Source organism: Brienomyrus brachyistius, chromosome 8, assembly GCF_023856365.1.
Source record: "Brienomyrus brachyistius isolate T26 chromosome 8, BBRACH_0.4, whole genome shotgun sequence".
Lineage (NCBI taxonomy): Eukaryota > Metazoa > Chordata > Actinopteri > Osteoglossiformes > Mormyridae > Brienomyrus > Brienomyrus brachyistius.
The window spans coordinates 11,943,326-11,959,564 of record NC_064540.1 but is presented as its reverse complement, the minus strand read 5'-3'; the positions used below and the strand labels follow the sequence as shown (position 1 = coordinate 11,959,564).

The 16,239-nt window shown below is 41.7% G+C and overlaps 2 protein-coding genes across 3 annotated transcripts; one reads left to right on the top strand and one right to left on the bottom strand.

Annotated features, from left to right (window-relative positions):
- Nucleotides 1-805: 805 nt before the first annotated feature.
- si:ch211-15p9.2 (uncharacterized protein LOC562650 homolog) lies at nt 806-4,184 on the top strand. Of its 2 annotated transcripts, none has more exons than XM_049024083.1 (2): nt 806-1,028; nt 2,431-4,184. In XM_049024083.1, exon 2 carries the CDS (start codon nt 2,504-2,506, stop codon nt 4,058-4,060), a length of 1,557 nt encoding a protein of 518 aa, XP_048880040.1. In that variant the 5' UTR covers nt 806-1,028; nt 2,431-2,503; the 3' UTR covers nt 4,061-4,184. The 2 variants fall into 2 exon arrangements, with proteins under 2 accessions (XP_048880040.1, XP_048880042.1); XM_049024085.1 differs by having other exon boundaries at nt 983-1,009.
- A 658-nt stretch (nt 4,185-4,842) lies between these two features.
- Nucleotides 4,843-13,973, bottom strand: rbm39a (RNA binding motif protein 39a). Its single transcript, XM_049022160.1, has 18 exons — nt 13,654-13,973; nt 12,614-12,669; nt 12,130-12,192; nt 10,211-10,260; nt 9,934-10,125; nt 9,355-9,420; nt 9,192-9,245; nt 8,957-9,074; nt 8,093-8,245; nt 7,847-7,984; nt 7,693-7,758; nt 7,414-7,618; nt 7,178-7,264; nt 6,760-6,792; nt 6,368-6,488; nt 5,834-5,939; nt 5,673-5,751; nt 4,843-5,582 (listed from the first exon to the last, which is right to left on the bottom strand). The coding sequence occupies exons 2-18, from the start codon at nt 12,614-12,616 to the stop codon at nt 5,482-5,484; spliced, it is 1,635 nt and encodes a 544-aa protein (XP_048878117.1). The 5' UTR covers nt 12,617-12,669; nt 13,654-13,973; the 3' UTR covers nt 4,843-5,481.
- Nucleotides 13,974-16,239: the final 2,266 nt, after the last annotated feature.

Genomic DNA, 16,239 nt, shown 5'->3' with positions numbered 1-16,239 from the left:
TTTGCAGTTTGTGTAAACTGTTATGTTAATTTTAGTGTGGACTTTTATTAACACTTCACATTTGCATGTGTAATGTAGACACTGTCGCCTCACACCCCTGGGACTAGGGTTCGAGTCTTCACCATGGCTCCCGGCCTGCGTTGTCGTGGGGTTTCCTCCGGCTTCTCAGGTCCCCCCCGGCATACTGAGGCTGATTGCCGTTACCAAATTGCCTGTAGGTGTGCCCGTGTGAGTGAATGATGTGTGACTGTACCCTGAGATGGGTTGGTACCCCATCTTGGGTTGTTCCCTGCCTTGTGCCCACAGCCTCCCGGAATGGCTGCGGACCCCCGCGACCCTGAGTGGAACAAGCGGTTACAGAACATGGATGGATGGATGTGATTCATTACCTCCTGTTTCATGAGTTCATGAACATTGAAGTGGGGCCCTGAAATTAGGAATTTCAGGGAAAAGTAAATTAGTGCATTTTTATATTCTGGGATATGTTCAGATATGAAATAAGCAATATGTATGAGCCTAAGCATATCCAAGGAAGAACGGGGAACAGCCTGCAGCAGACGCCAGGCCTTCGCAGGACAGACACTCACATCGTGCTTCTAAACCGGACAGCTGTCCTTTTAAACCACATGGTACTGAGGAGAGTCAGTGACGGAAACATGCGGACGCAAGGAGAACAAGCAAATGGCAATTACAGAATCGGTGTGAGCCTACATACACAGATAAACAATACTATTAAACACTACACCTCTTATCTTAGACTTTCAGATTGATTTGTCCCTCCAACACATTGAGTTTCTGGTTAATGTTTATCAAACATCGCCATTTAACTTGTGTAAAGAATATTAGGTAATTCTCAGAAACTGCAGTCTGTAACAGATCAGGTGACTAAGAAACCCTATGCCACAAATATTAAGTGAGAGAGGACGTGTCCGAGTTAAAATTTAACCACATTATCAAGACATTGGGTTAAACGGGAGGGTTTCAGGAGGAAATGACAAGGTTTATCAAGGTAAGACGGCACAGAAAAGGTAAGTAACCCTTCTGTAAGGAGATTTGCTACGTATGATCGGTGTCTTATTTTAGGTAGTACTTGTAATCTGTCTTATTTATGTGCAAAATGTATTTTTTTGTAAAATAGAAATGTAAGTGACCCCTAGTAGTGATGCTTTTAAACACCAAGCTTAATATGTGGATTTTTTCATTTTGATTAAAGTGGAAACTGTAGCACAAATAAGTCAATTCTTGACCATAGTTTAAGGTGGATTTGGCTTTTTGCTCCAACTGAAGATATGATTATTAAACATTATCAGCATTAGTCTCAAACATGGTAGGCCTATTTTTTGTCTTGTGCACACAATGTAATTATCTTTTTTCGTCGCTATGTTAACCTCACACTGTAAGATAAAACAATAGCAGTTTGTACCTTTGCTTGTCACTGAGGCTGTACCCTCAAGGGTCTGCCAGTTGTACCCTTAGCTGTAGGGAAATGTACCTTTTAAGCTACAAAATGGACTACAGGGAACATTTTTGTACCATTGGGGGTACATTAGTGTTATTTGTACCTTGGGATGTTCTTTAGAGTCCATTTCTCTACCTTAACTTAGACTGAAAGGTACATTTACCTACAGGTAGGGTACAACTGACAGACCCTACACTGGTGCACAGTCCCAGTGACAAGCAAAGGTAGTTTGCCACTCTTTTTTTCTGATAGTGTATTCAATATGTTTTAACAATAGCAAATCAGCAATTTTTAAGTGACACATTCTTGATGTCTGGTACACGGACAACAATGCACACCAATCATTGTGCTATTCAAGTCCTTTCACTGTTTGTGTTTAATCTTGTTAATAATTATGAAATTAGACTATTTCAGCTGTAACCAGATGTTGGTTCAGCATTTAGAGTTAATGGCAACTCTTGCACATCCCTTGCATTTCTAGATTTCTTTACGGCGAAGTTTTAATTAACGTGCACCTCACATTCAGTTACAGTCATAGTGTAATAACTGTTATAATATCTCTAAAACAACATGAAACAGAGACGTCTAGTAAAATGTGCTCTGAACAGTTGACTGTGGGCGACAATGCACACCACTTGGATTTACAGATTATATATTTCCATAAATAATTATTACTAAGTACAATCTGTATATTCAGTGTGGTTTGGAATAAATAAACAAGTTAATAACTCTAAAACCAAAGGCATGTCAAGTATAATGTGCTTTAAGCAGTACATTATGGGATAGTGCACAACATTAAATGGTAATTTTTTGCACAATGAGCGGGGTTGGTGCCCATTACTTTAAAGTTTTAATTTCCTGTGTGCGCAAGATTTAAAAAAAATAAAAAATTTCAGGACTTCGTGGCCCCGCAGCATATCATAAGGTGTGTTTGTATATTTTTTATGACGTATCACTTTTTGTTTAAACAGGTCAGGGACAGTACCTTTCTGCATTTATTGGACATTTGAGGATCCTCTACCTTACGTCAATGTAAACTGAGCAATGCACAAGTGGAAATCAGTAAACCCACACGGTTTCAGTCAGCTTTTTTTGTGCTGTGATCTCAATAGATTATGGCGCTTCATTGGCCTCTCAGTGTGCAAGGGGGTCTGTCGTCCAAGTATAAACCAAAACAGGAAGTATAGAGCTGATTCTCAGACAAATCAGACATCCTTTCCTCAGATTAATCATTTTTTTACATGTAATGAATATAGTTATAAAGTCAATGGGTATGAAGGAAGAAGCAACAGTCCAGTTCTGGGGTTTGACAGCAACCTGTTGCCCTCAAACTCGCCTCCTGAGGACCGGTGGAGTGCTGCCACCTGCCTGCAGAGCAGGGGAATGCTTTTTGGTGTGTTTGACGGGCATGGAGGCTATGCGTGTGCGCAGGCTGTCAGCGAGCGACTTTTCTATTACATAGCCATGTCTCTGCTTCCGCTGAAGACGCTGGTGGACATCGAAGATGCGGTGGAAAAAGACCGGCCGGTCATTCCAATCCTGCAGTGGCACAAGCATCCCAGTGACCATCCCAGCATTGGCAGCAATGCCGGAAAGCGCTACTTCAACAGCCTACGATCATACTGGCAGGAGTTGATTGACCTTGGGGGGGATGAGGGCAGAGACATCCAGAATGCCCTGGTCAAGGCCTTCAGGAGACTGGACAACGACATCTCCCTGGAAGCACAGGCAGACTTCGGGGAAGACTTTTCCTGTTATGCTCCCATCAGGGTGGCACTCTCGGGCTGCACAGCATGCATAGCACACTTGGACGGCACCCATCTGTATGTAGCGAACCTCGGTGACAGCCGGGCTATGATTGGCCTCCAGGAAAACAATGGAATGTGGTCAGCCTTGACCATCAGCAATGACCACAATGCCAAGAACCCGATGGAGGTGCGGAGGCTGCACTCTGAGCACCCACGGTCCGAGAAGGCGACTGTGGTCAGGCACGACCGATTGCTGGGACGCCTCACCCCATTCCGGGCCTTTGGGAACGTCAAATTTAAGTGGAACAGCGAGCTCCTCATGCACGTATGTGAGAGGCGTCAAGAGATGCTGCCAGGGAATGACATTGCCAGCATGTTCCCTCCTGAGGCTCATACGCCACCGTACCTCATCGCTGAGCCAGAGGTCACGTACCACAGGGTCCGACCCCAGGACAAATTTCTAGTCCTTGCAACAGATGGATTATGGGAGCTGATGCACCGGCAGAATGTGGTACAGGTCCTTGGGGAGCACCTGACTGGAATCCACTGGCAGAAGCCCATCTCGGGACTGTCACTGACACTGGGCCAGATGCAGACCTTGCTCACGGAACGCAGAACGCGGGCCCTCTCTGCTCTCGAAGACGCTAACTCGGCTACCCATCTAATCCGTCACGCTCTGGGGGGTGATGGCTTTGGTACCGTGGATACTGAGTATCTGTTCAGGATGCTAAACCTACCACAAGACCTTGTGAGAATGTACAGGGATGACATTACAGTCACAGTGATACATCTAAACCAACCAGGCCTTGAAGCCAACTGCAATGGAAGCAAAAGAATTATGAATTTAACGTGAAATGAATTTGCCACTCCTGATTTACTGGAACTGGATTTACATCGCTACCTTCGACTCGTTCAAATTAAAAGTTACACTCCACCAAAACACACCAAGTAAAGCAAACAATGGCAAGAAATATTAAAGGACATTTTTATAAGGGACAGTGTTTAGTATTGTATATGCTATCTTCCAAGTTGAATGCAGAACAGGTACCGTCAAAAGCTGCAAAATGCATGTATAAACTCATTTCCCACATGGACACCTCAATGTAAGCAGTGTTAAAATCTGAGGCAGTACAACCCAACAAATGACAAACAAGAGGGTACAATTCCAAGTAGCCATTAAACTAACCCCAACTACTGTCTGATTATGGATTACTCAGCAAATTAAGGAGAGATCAAGAGTAGGCTTTTCAAACTGACTGAAGGACAGGGAGGAGAGGAATCAGAGGACGACAGATGTGGAATAGGCCAATTTGGAGTAGCACTGTTTCCATAAAATTTCACTGTTAGGCTGGGTTCTTGCAGCGTTTCATTTTGCACAGCTCTGGCTCACTGCAGGCTCCTTGACAGCTTAGGATCTAACCAACCATACATGCGTCTCATTTTAGCCAAAAAAAAAACAAAAAAAAAACATGGAACAATAAGTACACGCCAAGCCATTTACCAAAGCATATGGTGTGCCACCTTTGTACATTTCGCTTTAATACAGATTGTTTTCCATTAGAAAAAAAGCATTCACAATTCCACCCAAACAGTACATTACACAATTTATGTTCAATTAAATAAAAACAACTACGCTGAACACAAGGATAAACTTTATTTGAAATAAATTTTAATCAAGTTCTTTACAAAAATCAAACCTTGATTACAAAAGATTTAGAAATACCAAGTGGTTTCTGAATGAGCACAAATAAATCGTCACTAAAGATTCGAGCTCATAGAGCTTAAACATTGAATATTCAGATGGACAACAAATTACAATGTTCTCGCTCCTCTTTTTTATTGAGCACAAGTTGTGAGGGGGGGGGGGGGGGGAGAAGAGGGGGAAAATGCCAAAGCTGAAAAGCACAAGACAACTGTATGTACAACAAATTTACAAGCAATGTCAAAACTGTCAATGGCAAGAACAGACAAGGAATACTTAAAACTACTGTGCCTTTATTATACAAGTCAAAACCTCACAATGTTTATCTTTGATGTAGTTGCAAATTAAGCCTGGCTTCTGCCAAAAATTAGAAAATCTCCACAAAACAGGACACAGGCTGAGTGGGAAAGGAAGGCCAAAATTCTCCTGTTAGTAAGAAACTATGGAGAAAAATTGCCATTATTTGCTACTCAGAACTTGAAAGCTGATCCAAGCTCAGTAAAAGCCCAACTGTCGAAAAAAGGATGGGGGTATATTTATATACAGTACAAACAACGGCTCACTTTGCCAAATCATCGCCGAGCCGGCATCAGGAGCTGAGTAGCCACCACAGAGTCTGGGAAGAGATTGTGGTAGGTTGGCAGCGGAACATAGGCTGCCGTGATCATATTTCCTGTGAAAGGAATGGAGGTAAATCAGATCAACCAATAGCATTACTGCAGTCAACATTAAACAATTATTGACAGCACAAACTGGAACATACCTGCAAACCATCTGCCGTGTAAAGCATTCACAGCCGCCATGGCAGCGGGGATGGTGGGGCATTTCACATACACGTTACCCTGAAAAACAGGACACTCTGTATATATGCAACACACACAAGCAGCAGCAGGGTGTACCACTAAAAGCTAACTGGACACTTACTTGAGATGAATTCTTGTCAACATATACATGTACAACCCCGCCATGTTTGTTGCATTCTTCAATGACATCATCTTGAATTTCAATGTCCCACCCTGGTTCATCTTCACTGTAAAGCAAGATGATCAAGCTCCAACTTCCACACACATTTCCAATACACACACTATAACTACCCAATCAATGCAGGGCTAAGTTACCACACAGCCCAACAAAGGAGTCATTTCACTTGGCTCAAATTACCATGGTTGATATCAACTAATAATCTGAAGCTAAAGTAACACACCTTTCCAGAAACAGAAAATGTTCTCATACAGAACATGAATTGCTGACAAAATAAGCAAATCTAGTTCAGAATGACTCCCATAAGTCACTACAGTTCAATCAATCACTCAACCATTAAATTTACTTTGTAAATCATGTACAACTGGATCCGCAACTTGAGCCCACAACTGACTACAGCTGTGATATGAAAATCAACTACAGGGTGGCCATATCACCTGTGATTAGAGAGAGAATAGAAAAAGCCAGGATACGTACGACTGAGGGTTGAACATGTTGGAAAGCTGGAAGCACTGCGTGGCCAGTGGCTGTGTTGGCAGGTTCAGAGCGGTGTTCACATTCAGGTTCAGGTTTAGGTTCAGTGTCGGGTTGATCGCAGCTGTAAAGGATAAGGAACAGTCTCCTTTTCAGTATCGAGTGGATGTCCAAGGCAGACAGGCACAGTAAGGTCCACCACCCAGCGCCAAGAGTGCATGTTAAGTAACACATTAACCAGATTTCTGCATCTAACTTCACAACATACCAAAATTCAGTTTGGCTGCAGTACCAAATCTTCACACAAGCAATAAAAGGGAGAATGATAAAGGGTGACCACAATTTCTATCCCTCAAAAAAGCAGTTTTATGCATTAGATATTTAAATCCATTCACCTTCAGTGGGTTGAGTCAACCTTGCTTGCAAATCTAAGGACCAGAAGAAAAAAATTAAAGCTCACTTAGCCCAGTAGAAGACTTGGATGGGATGGAACTAAAGATGGTATTACAGCATACAACAAATGAGACTGTCCATCAATTAAACATGCACGGCTGAAATGAAGGCTCTGCTACAGCGCTTCAATAAGGAGGGGGGCGGGGACATGAAAGCAAATACCAGGCATGTGGGGCAGATTCAATACATCACCATTGCTGCTTCTGCCAGGATGGCAATTCTAATCTCCAGATTGGGCCTTCTCAGAGCCCAAATTTACAGTTACTGACCAGCCGCGACCAAAGTGAACAAGAACAGTATGGGTGTTTGTCATCTGTGATTTAGTCCAGTAAAACTGCAACATGCATGATAAGCATTTACCAGATACAGACGCCATGGCACCAAATGGAATAGAGCCACTCATCTGCAGGGCCTGTTGGGCAGCTGGAGGAATCTGTAAGCCTGTACCTGAGACACCAGAATAGGTCCCACAGAAATTACATAAATTATCAAATGCCATATTGATGCAAAAGGGAATGATCACACTAGAACCATTAACAATGACGGATCTACCTCAAAGCGACATGCAACCGCTATAGACTATACTCTATGTTTACCTTCAGCCAGTCTGGCCATCAGCTGCAGGCGCCCAGTGGTTCCCAGGTCGATACCAGTTCTCTCAAGCTCATCACTGTCCAGGAAAGAGCTGGCAGTTGACGCATCAGTACGTTCAGTCACATGACCCACTTTCATTGGTCGGCCAGCCAACTCAAAGCCATTCAACTGTTCCAGAGCCTTTTTAGCACATTCAGCATCTGCAAACTGTACAGAATAGAAACAGCTCAGAATCTCTGATGCCACAAAGAGCCTCAAAGCAGCACCGCGATTCCACTCACAGTGATAAATCCATATCCCTTGGATCTTCCAGTTTCACTGTCCATCATCAGCTGGATGCTCTCAATCTGGTGAAATGAAGACCATCTTAGAAATGCACCAACATGAGCTTTAAAATGAGCCGTGCCGTTATTCCTTTAGCAAAAAGTTGCATACCCGACCAAAAGGCTCGAAGATCCCCCGCAGCATGTCCTCTGTGATATTGAAATGCAAGGAGCCCACATAAAGCCTCATGGGCCCGGCGTTACCCTTCTGCAGGTTGTTGGACATCGCAGCAGCACGATTCTTCTCAGCCTTTTGGGTTTAATTGTGGAAAGAAAATCAGATTGAGAAAAGCTCATCTCGCAGTCAGCATCCTCCTGCACATTTTCCTGAAATGGATCAAATGAGAACAGGTCTTACCTGTGATGCCTGCACAATAATAGGCACCCCCAGAAGCTTCTGGCCAGTCAGACCAATCGCCAGAGGTACAGAATTAGCTTCAACAAATTCAATATAAGCAATCCCCTTTGATCTTCTGGAGTTGCGGTCAGAAATCATCCTCACATCTCTCACCTATAAGAGAATTAAGCAAGTGTCTAGGCATACGAGTGGTCAAGAAGCAATACAGCCACACATTTAATATTACATTTAATTATCACGAGCTAACTGCATTGTTAAAATGGTATAGCTCTTGTAAGCCTTGCATAGAGTCTATCCAAAAAAAAAAAAACTCGTCACACCCTACAGAAATAAATCAGTCCAGAACTAACAAATCTGTGGCAGGAGAAACCAAACCTTGGAACAGGAATACATTATCCCAAGTAATTGGTATTAAGCTCATACATTAGATATACATTAGTGGTATGAGTTCTGCAATAAAAAGTTCCAAAGCAGCTGAGACAGGGACAGATCAGAGCAAAATTTACAAAAGTAACCAAATTTATGTTTTGAAAGTTTCAGTTTACTAGTCACGGGATTCTAAATGTAGGGCCATTTTCTCTGCCATTAATGGCTGGACGTGTCACACATCAGAACACATTCACTTCAATTAATACCCGCGATAGCAGTCGTAAGATTTTTACAGGGATAAAAGCATTCCTCACCACACTTTACCATATACCACACACACAGCCAAGAAATTAAAGTGAAACCGCTAATAGCTACACTTACCTACGAGCGCAACAACATGCAGTGACGCAAAGCAAATGAAGTAATGCAAAGCTTTTTAACTTATGACATTAGATGCCTAATGTTTGCTGATAAATTAATGTTTATGTCACTGACCTTCCCAACAGCAGAGAAGAACTCCTCCAGGTCACGAGGTCTAATCCGTGCAGCCAGCTGCATGCAGAAAACTGTGCGTGCATCCCTCTCTTCTGGAGTGAGGTTGTCAATTGGCTCCCTTTAAGATAAGAAACACAAAGCAATGAGGCAAAACCAGTCGCAACTTAGCGTTAGCTGCTCTATTGCTAACTCAATTGTGGGACAATAACTACGGGTATTGCTGCAAAGCACTTACCGTATTGGACTCTTATCTTTCCTGAAGGGACTTCTGCTCCTGGAACGTCTCCGGCTGTGAAAAGCCAGCACCTATGTTATGCAGAGCGCCACACTGACCGCGCGTCAAATGCCCAAACAAGGAGCTACCCACACGAATGTCAGAAAGATGGTATAATAAAAACCTTAGTTTGATGGCAGGTGGTGGGCCAATCTTCCCCCTGGAACCACCGTTAAATTTTGGCCCCGCACTGCAATTAAAAACAAGGTTCATCTCAGTACCTACGGCTAGAATTCATCTACTAAAGGCCAGCGTGACCAAGAATCACGAGCTCTTGCCCGTCACATGAGTCCAAGCTGTAAGCTTTTCCAAACTGCCCATTTCAGTCGTTCAGATAAAACACTAACCCACAGCAGCTTCCATGCAAAAAACATACGCATTACAATACTTAAGCGACCTGCAAACCTCTGTTTTGATGACAACCTTCCTGTTAGAAAGTCAGATTCTTAATCAATAACCACTATTTCCCACCTCTGTAAACCCATTTATACTTTGAAGTATCCAGCTTGCGCATGGGGGGATAAAGACAGAAGTCGGTTTATCATTCTGCTGACAACTTTAGGCAGCAATTAAGGGCAAAAAATACATCAGGTAGACCTAAACCCATATTTCCAGCAAGTTCTCAGACAGTCCCGGCAGCCATCACAAGTTGGACAGTAATACAGGATGGGAAGTAATGCGACGCGAGCGCAACAATACATACAAGGGGCTCCTGCGGGCTCTGTATCGGCCGCCACGCTCCCGACTCCGCGAGCGACTGCGCCGTCTTTCACGGCTGCGGCTGCGCTTTCGCTCGCGACTTCGGCTGCGTTTTTGCTCTCGACTTTTTTTATGATCACGACTCTTGCTTCTCCGTTTGTCGCGGCTTCGACTGCGACTCCTACTCCGCTTTTTCCTGTGGAAGACAACGTCACCGTGACAGAAGCCGGAGACAGACACTCGGCAGGCAGCTTAAACTGCAGCTCACAATATAGACTTACTTCTTACTACGCTCTTCATGGCCATTGGCACTACTGGACTTGATCTCATCCTAAGCAGGGTCGATAGAAGAACATCATGAGGACGAAGAGGTAACATTTCAAGTCGTCAGGGTAAAGGGGGAATGGGAAGAGAAAATACAAAAACAATCATTTAAAAATATTCAAACAAGGCTATAAACTTGGACAAACTTCTAAAGTTGGGTCCTTTTTAACCACTTTGCTCATGTTTCCCCTTTTCTTCTTAATACATTTGTAACAAGTTAAATTCATCCAACAGTCATGATCTAACAGTGATTAAACAGAATCTGGTATGCTACCAAAGAAAGCCATGTTTAGTCAGTATTTGGTCAGCAACCCCTTCTGATCAGTACCAAGGCTATCTTTGCCTAAGACCAATGTGGCCATGCTAGCCGACAGCCACTAATCGAGTTCCTGTGGTGGATGCCATTCCAGTGATCTTCACCCATTTTCGTTCGTGGACTGTAAGAGCTCGATGCCACCTCTGTCACACATCTCGCCCTGAAGCAAACAGGGATTCACACTGCTTAGTAATGTCGACTCCCAAGAAATTAAAAAGAAAAAAATAAATCCACCAGCAAACCTCATGAAAGTCCCTAGCTGGTATCCAGCAGCATGGAGATGACCCATGTTTGCCACTTTAAAACGGGAAATCTAGACCCCTTTGTAAAGGATTTACATAATACAGCGTTTCCCAATCCAGTCCTTGGGGACCTGCACAGTCCATGTTTAGGCTCCCCCCAGCTCCTGGTAAAGCAATGGTTCTCAATCCTGTTCCTGGCACCCCCCATTCCACCAGAATGTTTTCATTCTAACCTACATAGCTTTCAATCTGCTACATTCATTATCAGTCTATGAAGGACCATATGAGCCTAATTAAGGCGGGATTCGAATGAAAACATTATGGCAGGGGAGCACCAGGAACAGGACTTAGAACCACTGTGGCACACCAAAAATGAGAACTGTCTGGCAAAGAGCTGGGAGGGAGCAAAAACGTGGACTGTTCACAGGTCGCCAAGGACTGGGTTGGGAAATACTGACATGATGGACGAGAAATGTGAATGATATTTCCAATACCCAAAAACCATATATATATATATATTAAAAAAAAAAAAGCACTAACTTGTGGGTGAGAAAAAAAAACTGCTAAAAACACATGCAAAAACTAAGATGCTGATTTACCTTATGTTCAGAACTATTTAAAACCATCACTGGAGGACGGATCAAGGACAGAGAGAGACAGTATTCACATTTTAATATTCTTGGGGGCCCTGGTCACTTCTGACAGAGACGGCATGACCAAATGTACCGCTTACTGCACTCACTAGTTTCAAGTACAATACACAACAATATGAAACAAAGATGCACTCTGGCAACTCAACTGCAAAACTAATTGCATGCATACAAATAATGCAGTCGTATACTGTTGGGACCACCATACCCAATGAAATTATGCAACTGTAATTGTGCAAAAAAAGTTTACCAACACACTGGAAGGCTAGAGAACAGGGTAAGATCTACTATGTAAAAATTTGAATACTGTCTCCGAAGCACGTCTTTTAATGTGCCTGTCATCTTCTGTATTCACCTTACTTCAACCAAACAGGTGCTTGGACGTTCAAAGACGAGTTTTTTTTTTGTTTACCTAGGGGACCACAGTACATCAATACATTGCGCAATTACTACCTTACTTTGAAAGTTCACACTGGAATTCATGGGAGTAGAGGTGAGATATCGTTAGGCAAGTCTACAAAAAGAGATAGACGGGCATTTATTCATAACTCTGAATTGAAACTACTGCATCACATAACAACAACAAGTTTTCCACAAATAAAGGGTCTGGGGAAAGTAGCTTGTAATAGACCAGCAGATTCAGCTCTGCCAAAATCAAATCCACTCACCTTTTTATAAGGTGCTTCAAGCATAGCTTCGATATCAAAATCGTCTGCCATGTTGGAGTCACCCTAGGACAAAGAAAATTAAATAATCAGCTTCAAAAGAATCCAAAACTTATGGTCATTTAGTTAATTGTCTCTGCCACATGAACTTGCTCATTTGTAAAGTATTACAGGCAGGCAGGCAGGGCAAGGCATCTTAACGTCCAAAAAGCCAGCTAATAAGAGGCTTAATCTGGGTGATATGCAATGTGACTCAGTAGTAATCACCAGTATAAGCAAAGCTTTATGCCAAGTTTTTGTCCTTTTTGTAGGTGTTATATTGAAAAGAAACTTTTGAAGATTCAAGAAAGATGACTCATTAACGTTTAAACCAGCACACAGTGAAATTCGAAATTTCATGCATTTAAGAATGTAGCAGTACTGCCAAAATAGCTGACAATACAAGTGACTACAATTAACTGTATATAAACCTCAAATGGATTCTTACCATGTGTAGTATATTATGATGACTACTCCGGTTACGAATTGGATGCAGACAGTTTCCTACAAGTAAAAAAATAATAATAATAAAAAACGTTCAATTAAAAACTGAGCTCTTTAGATTCCGCATCTGTAATAATGAGGTGTGATTCAAAGGAAGCCACCTAAAGCACATTCCAAACGATTCAGATCTGACCATAAGTGTTGTTTACCCTGATCTAGCTCGTTATTTTGCAAAGCAGGTGGTGTTTGACAGGCAAATGTGTTGTGCAGCTTCAACAGAACAGCAGACAAACCCAATGTGTCAGCGGTGTTGCGAGATGCACACTGAACACACAGCTCCAGCATACCAACTGTTACGCCAAAATATCGAGGCATATCGCAAATGAATAAAAAAAACGCAACGCTATAATCTATAAATACAATAAACATACCACTAGGTAAAGACCCCTTTTCATGCCATTTCAATAGGAATCTAACCAATACTGATCTCGTTCGATCAAGTCCACGAGATCACATCCACAATTTCATTAGATTTGTAGACCGCCGTATGATTTAACACACTTAAATCTTGGAGCTGTATTTTAGGCGGCTAAGACCCTGTTTGAAAAAAACAAGTAAAAGACAGGGTCCCGCCTGGACATCGACTACTCTGCATTACGAGATATTAGGTAGTGGTTAGGCAAGACACCGTTTGGAAAACACAGCGACATCAGAACAGCATACATTAGCTTAGGGGTAATTCGGTGTAGCAATCGAAACCTGTTAATTATCCTCTATTTCTTCTTATATCGTATTTAGTTGACACTACCTGTTACCTTACGATTTGCTTGCGCAATCTGACATGGCTTCATATAAATCAAATAGCTAGTAGGATAAACAAGTTATGGCGACGGCAAAACTGCCCGTTTTCATTATACAGAGAACGGCAACAGCGGAGCAATGTGTACACGAGTATTTCGTAACCAAAACAGATATTTTTTCCATTTCAAACAACCAAATAAAATACAACTAGTGTTACCAAGTATCACATGTATAGATTATTACCTTATATCTCCCCGATGCAGTGGTTCTGCTTTGAAGAGAGTCCCAAACGATCGTTGTTTCCCCTTTACTTGGTAGCTAGGCCTCGTTTGACCTCCGGTCGTTATTCTTTCGCTCGCTTTGTTTACAAATTGTATAGTTCACAAAACAGTAATAGAACCAACACAATTCCTACCAACGATATCGGGTGTACTGGCTCGTTTATTCGAATTACGCACTAGATGATAATAACATATATAGTGACGCTCACTAAGAGCTCCCTTTAAATGAAACGACGACTGGACGCTCCTACGGGTCCCTCAAAATGGCGCCCGTAACTAACCTACACGGGGTCTCCTTATCTCTACTGCAAGGACTTATTGGGCTGTCCGCCAACCGAAATATCACGAGACTACAAATGGTCGCGTGCAGCCAACGCTATTCGCGACCAAATTTGCGCTTTTAACGTACAGTATCTGTACCTACTACTAATGAGTTAAGATGGGAAACTTAGCTTGTTCCAAAGGGAAATCTATGATAATTGAAACATACTGGTTCTTGCCCATCAAATAGTCAATATTCATGACTTGGCGGGTTTAACAATGTCAAAAAGGTTGCAGGGCTTAATAACTTGCTTAATATATTATGCACAGCTCCTAGGGTCAGCATTTTTATTAACACAGTCGATGTATGATTAAATAACACAATTCCTTAATGATTTATTTGAGTTTACAATTTCATCATGTTTCAAAGTTGTTCTACACTCGTGAAACGTTACACAACCAAATTTCAACATGAAACCATTTTAAATATGAAACCTCAAAAAATTCAAAAGGTATAACTTGCAGCAATTTAATTCAGTTCTATTTTTGCTTTGAACATCAATAACATTCTGTTATATTCAAGAGCAACCTATCTGACATGAACTGTCATAAAATAGACACATTGAAATATAAATTTAAAATGAACAAATTTATGACAAAATGAATGCCTCATAAAGTGTTAACCAAATATACCAAAATATATTTGGAAATAAACTTTTAATTATGCATGCTTCATAATGGGATGTTAGACATATGGAGAATAGTGATAATAAATGGACTTACTCATACCTATAAAAGCTCTGTTATTGGGTCAGTCTTGCTTGAACTACTCTTCTTGGCCATATTCATCCAATTGAAGGATTAAACATTGCTGATTTCCCCACTGCATAGTATTTATGCAAATGTGTGCATTACAGCTGGGGAACACACTGGCTAGGATGCTAGTGCATCACAGGGCACACACTCACTCACTCACTCACTCACTCACTCATACAATATTAATTATTTTATAGATAAAATCTAACTGCATTTAAGTAAAAACTGAGGTACCTATAGAAAAACCACATACGTGAAAACATACACACTGTGCACAGATAGAGCAGTGCTAGGATTCAAAACGTCAACCCAGGAGGTGTGACACAACAATGCAACCCGCTGAGTCACTGTGTTGCCCAGTAATAGTCTGTAAAATGTAACTGAAAAATATGTGCACTGCTGAAGATGAGGATCCTAATATTTGTGGCACTTCACTTGGAATTCAGTGAATGAATTACAGCTACTCCTTAAACCAGTGGTGGGCAATGTTATCCAGAAAGGGCCGCTGTGTATGCAGGTTTTCGCTGCCACTCCATAAATTAGATTAATAATTAGAGGACTGATTGGCTGAAGAGTCCTGACACCTGGGTTTGAAAAGCTGACCTAAAGGTTACCCCAAAAAGCTGCGTACACACCGACCCTTTCTGGATAACATTGCCCACCCTTGTATTAAACCAAAGGAGATCTGCTTTCTTATGCTGGGACTGGGCCTTGACTTCAGTGTTACATGGCTAAAAATCCCATATGAATCTGCTAATAATAATAATAACAATATATAATAGGGCTCTGTGTCTGTGATTGGTCACCAGTTCAAATCCCCTGGTCGGCCAAATGACTTCAACCCCAATTACTTCAGGGACTGGCTAACCCTGTTTTCTCAATTAAATGTTACTTTAAATATAAGTTTTTGCTAAATAAAAGTAAATAAAAAAATTGTTGTTGTTGACAATGTTATTCAGATTACAGAACAAATCATTTTCAAGCTTGTCTCTATGTCCTCTCAAAACTTTTCACACAGTAAGATTTACAAAACACATCAGTTAACCTTTCGTACAAAATGCACTTCAAACACCAAAACACTTCATACTTCACCCAGAAGTGATTCATGCTGCCATAACTATAGCATATACTCTCTCTTATAAGACTATGCAGGGAAGGGATTTGCATATTTCTCCCTCTAAAGTACATATTGTCATTAAACAATTCAAGGAATCTAGAGGAATTTCAGTGCACAAAGGAAACCTACCTCTCATTACAGGCCTTGTGTGGATCATGCTGTAAAAACTAAAAGTTACAAAAAATACAAGTTTTTAAATGACAACAAAAACTAAAAAAATGTATATGAAGCTGCCAAATATGATGTCTGCCAAAAACTGTACATTACAGACATTGTTCATCAGCTTCACGTCCGCGGGCTGGATCAGGCCACAAACGCTTATCCACATCACAAAACATATTCTCTCCTAAGGCA

Coding starts and splice junctions, on each gene's coding strand:
- rbm39a (XM_049022160.1), bottom strand. Junction 6,489..6,759: donor GTTGACTCAACCCACTGAAG/GTGAATGGATTT, acceptor TATCCTTTACAG/CTGCGATCAACCCGACACTG. Junction 5,752..5,833: donor TTGACAAGAATTCATCTCAA/GTAAGTGTCCAG, acceptor CCTGTTTTTCAG/GGTAACGTGTATGTGAAATG.
- si:ch211-15p9.2 (XM_049024083.1), top strand. CDS start 2,504: ATGCACAAGTGGAAATCAGTAAACCCACACGGTTTCAGTCAGCTTTTT.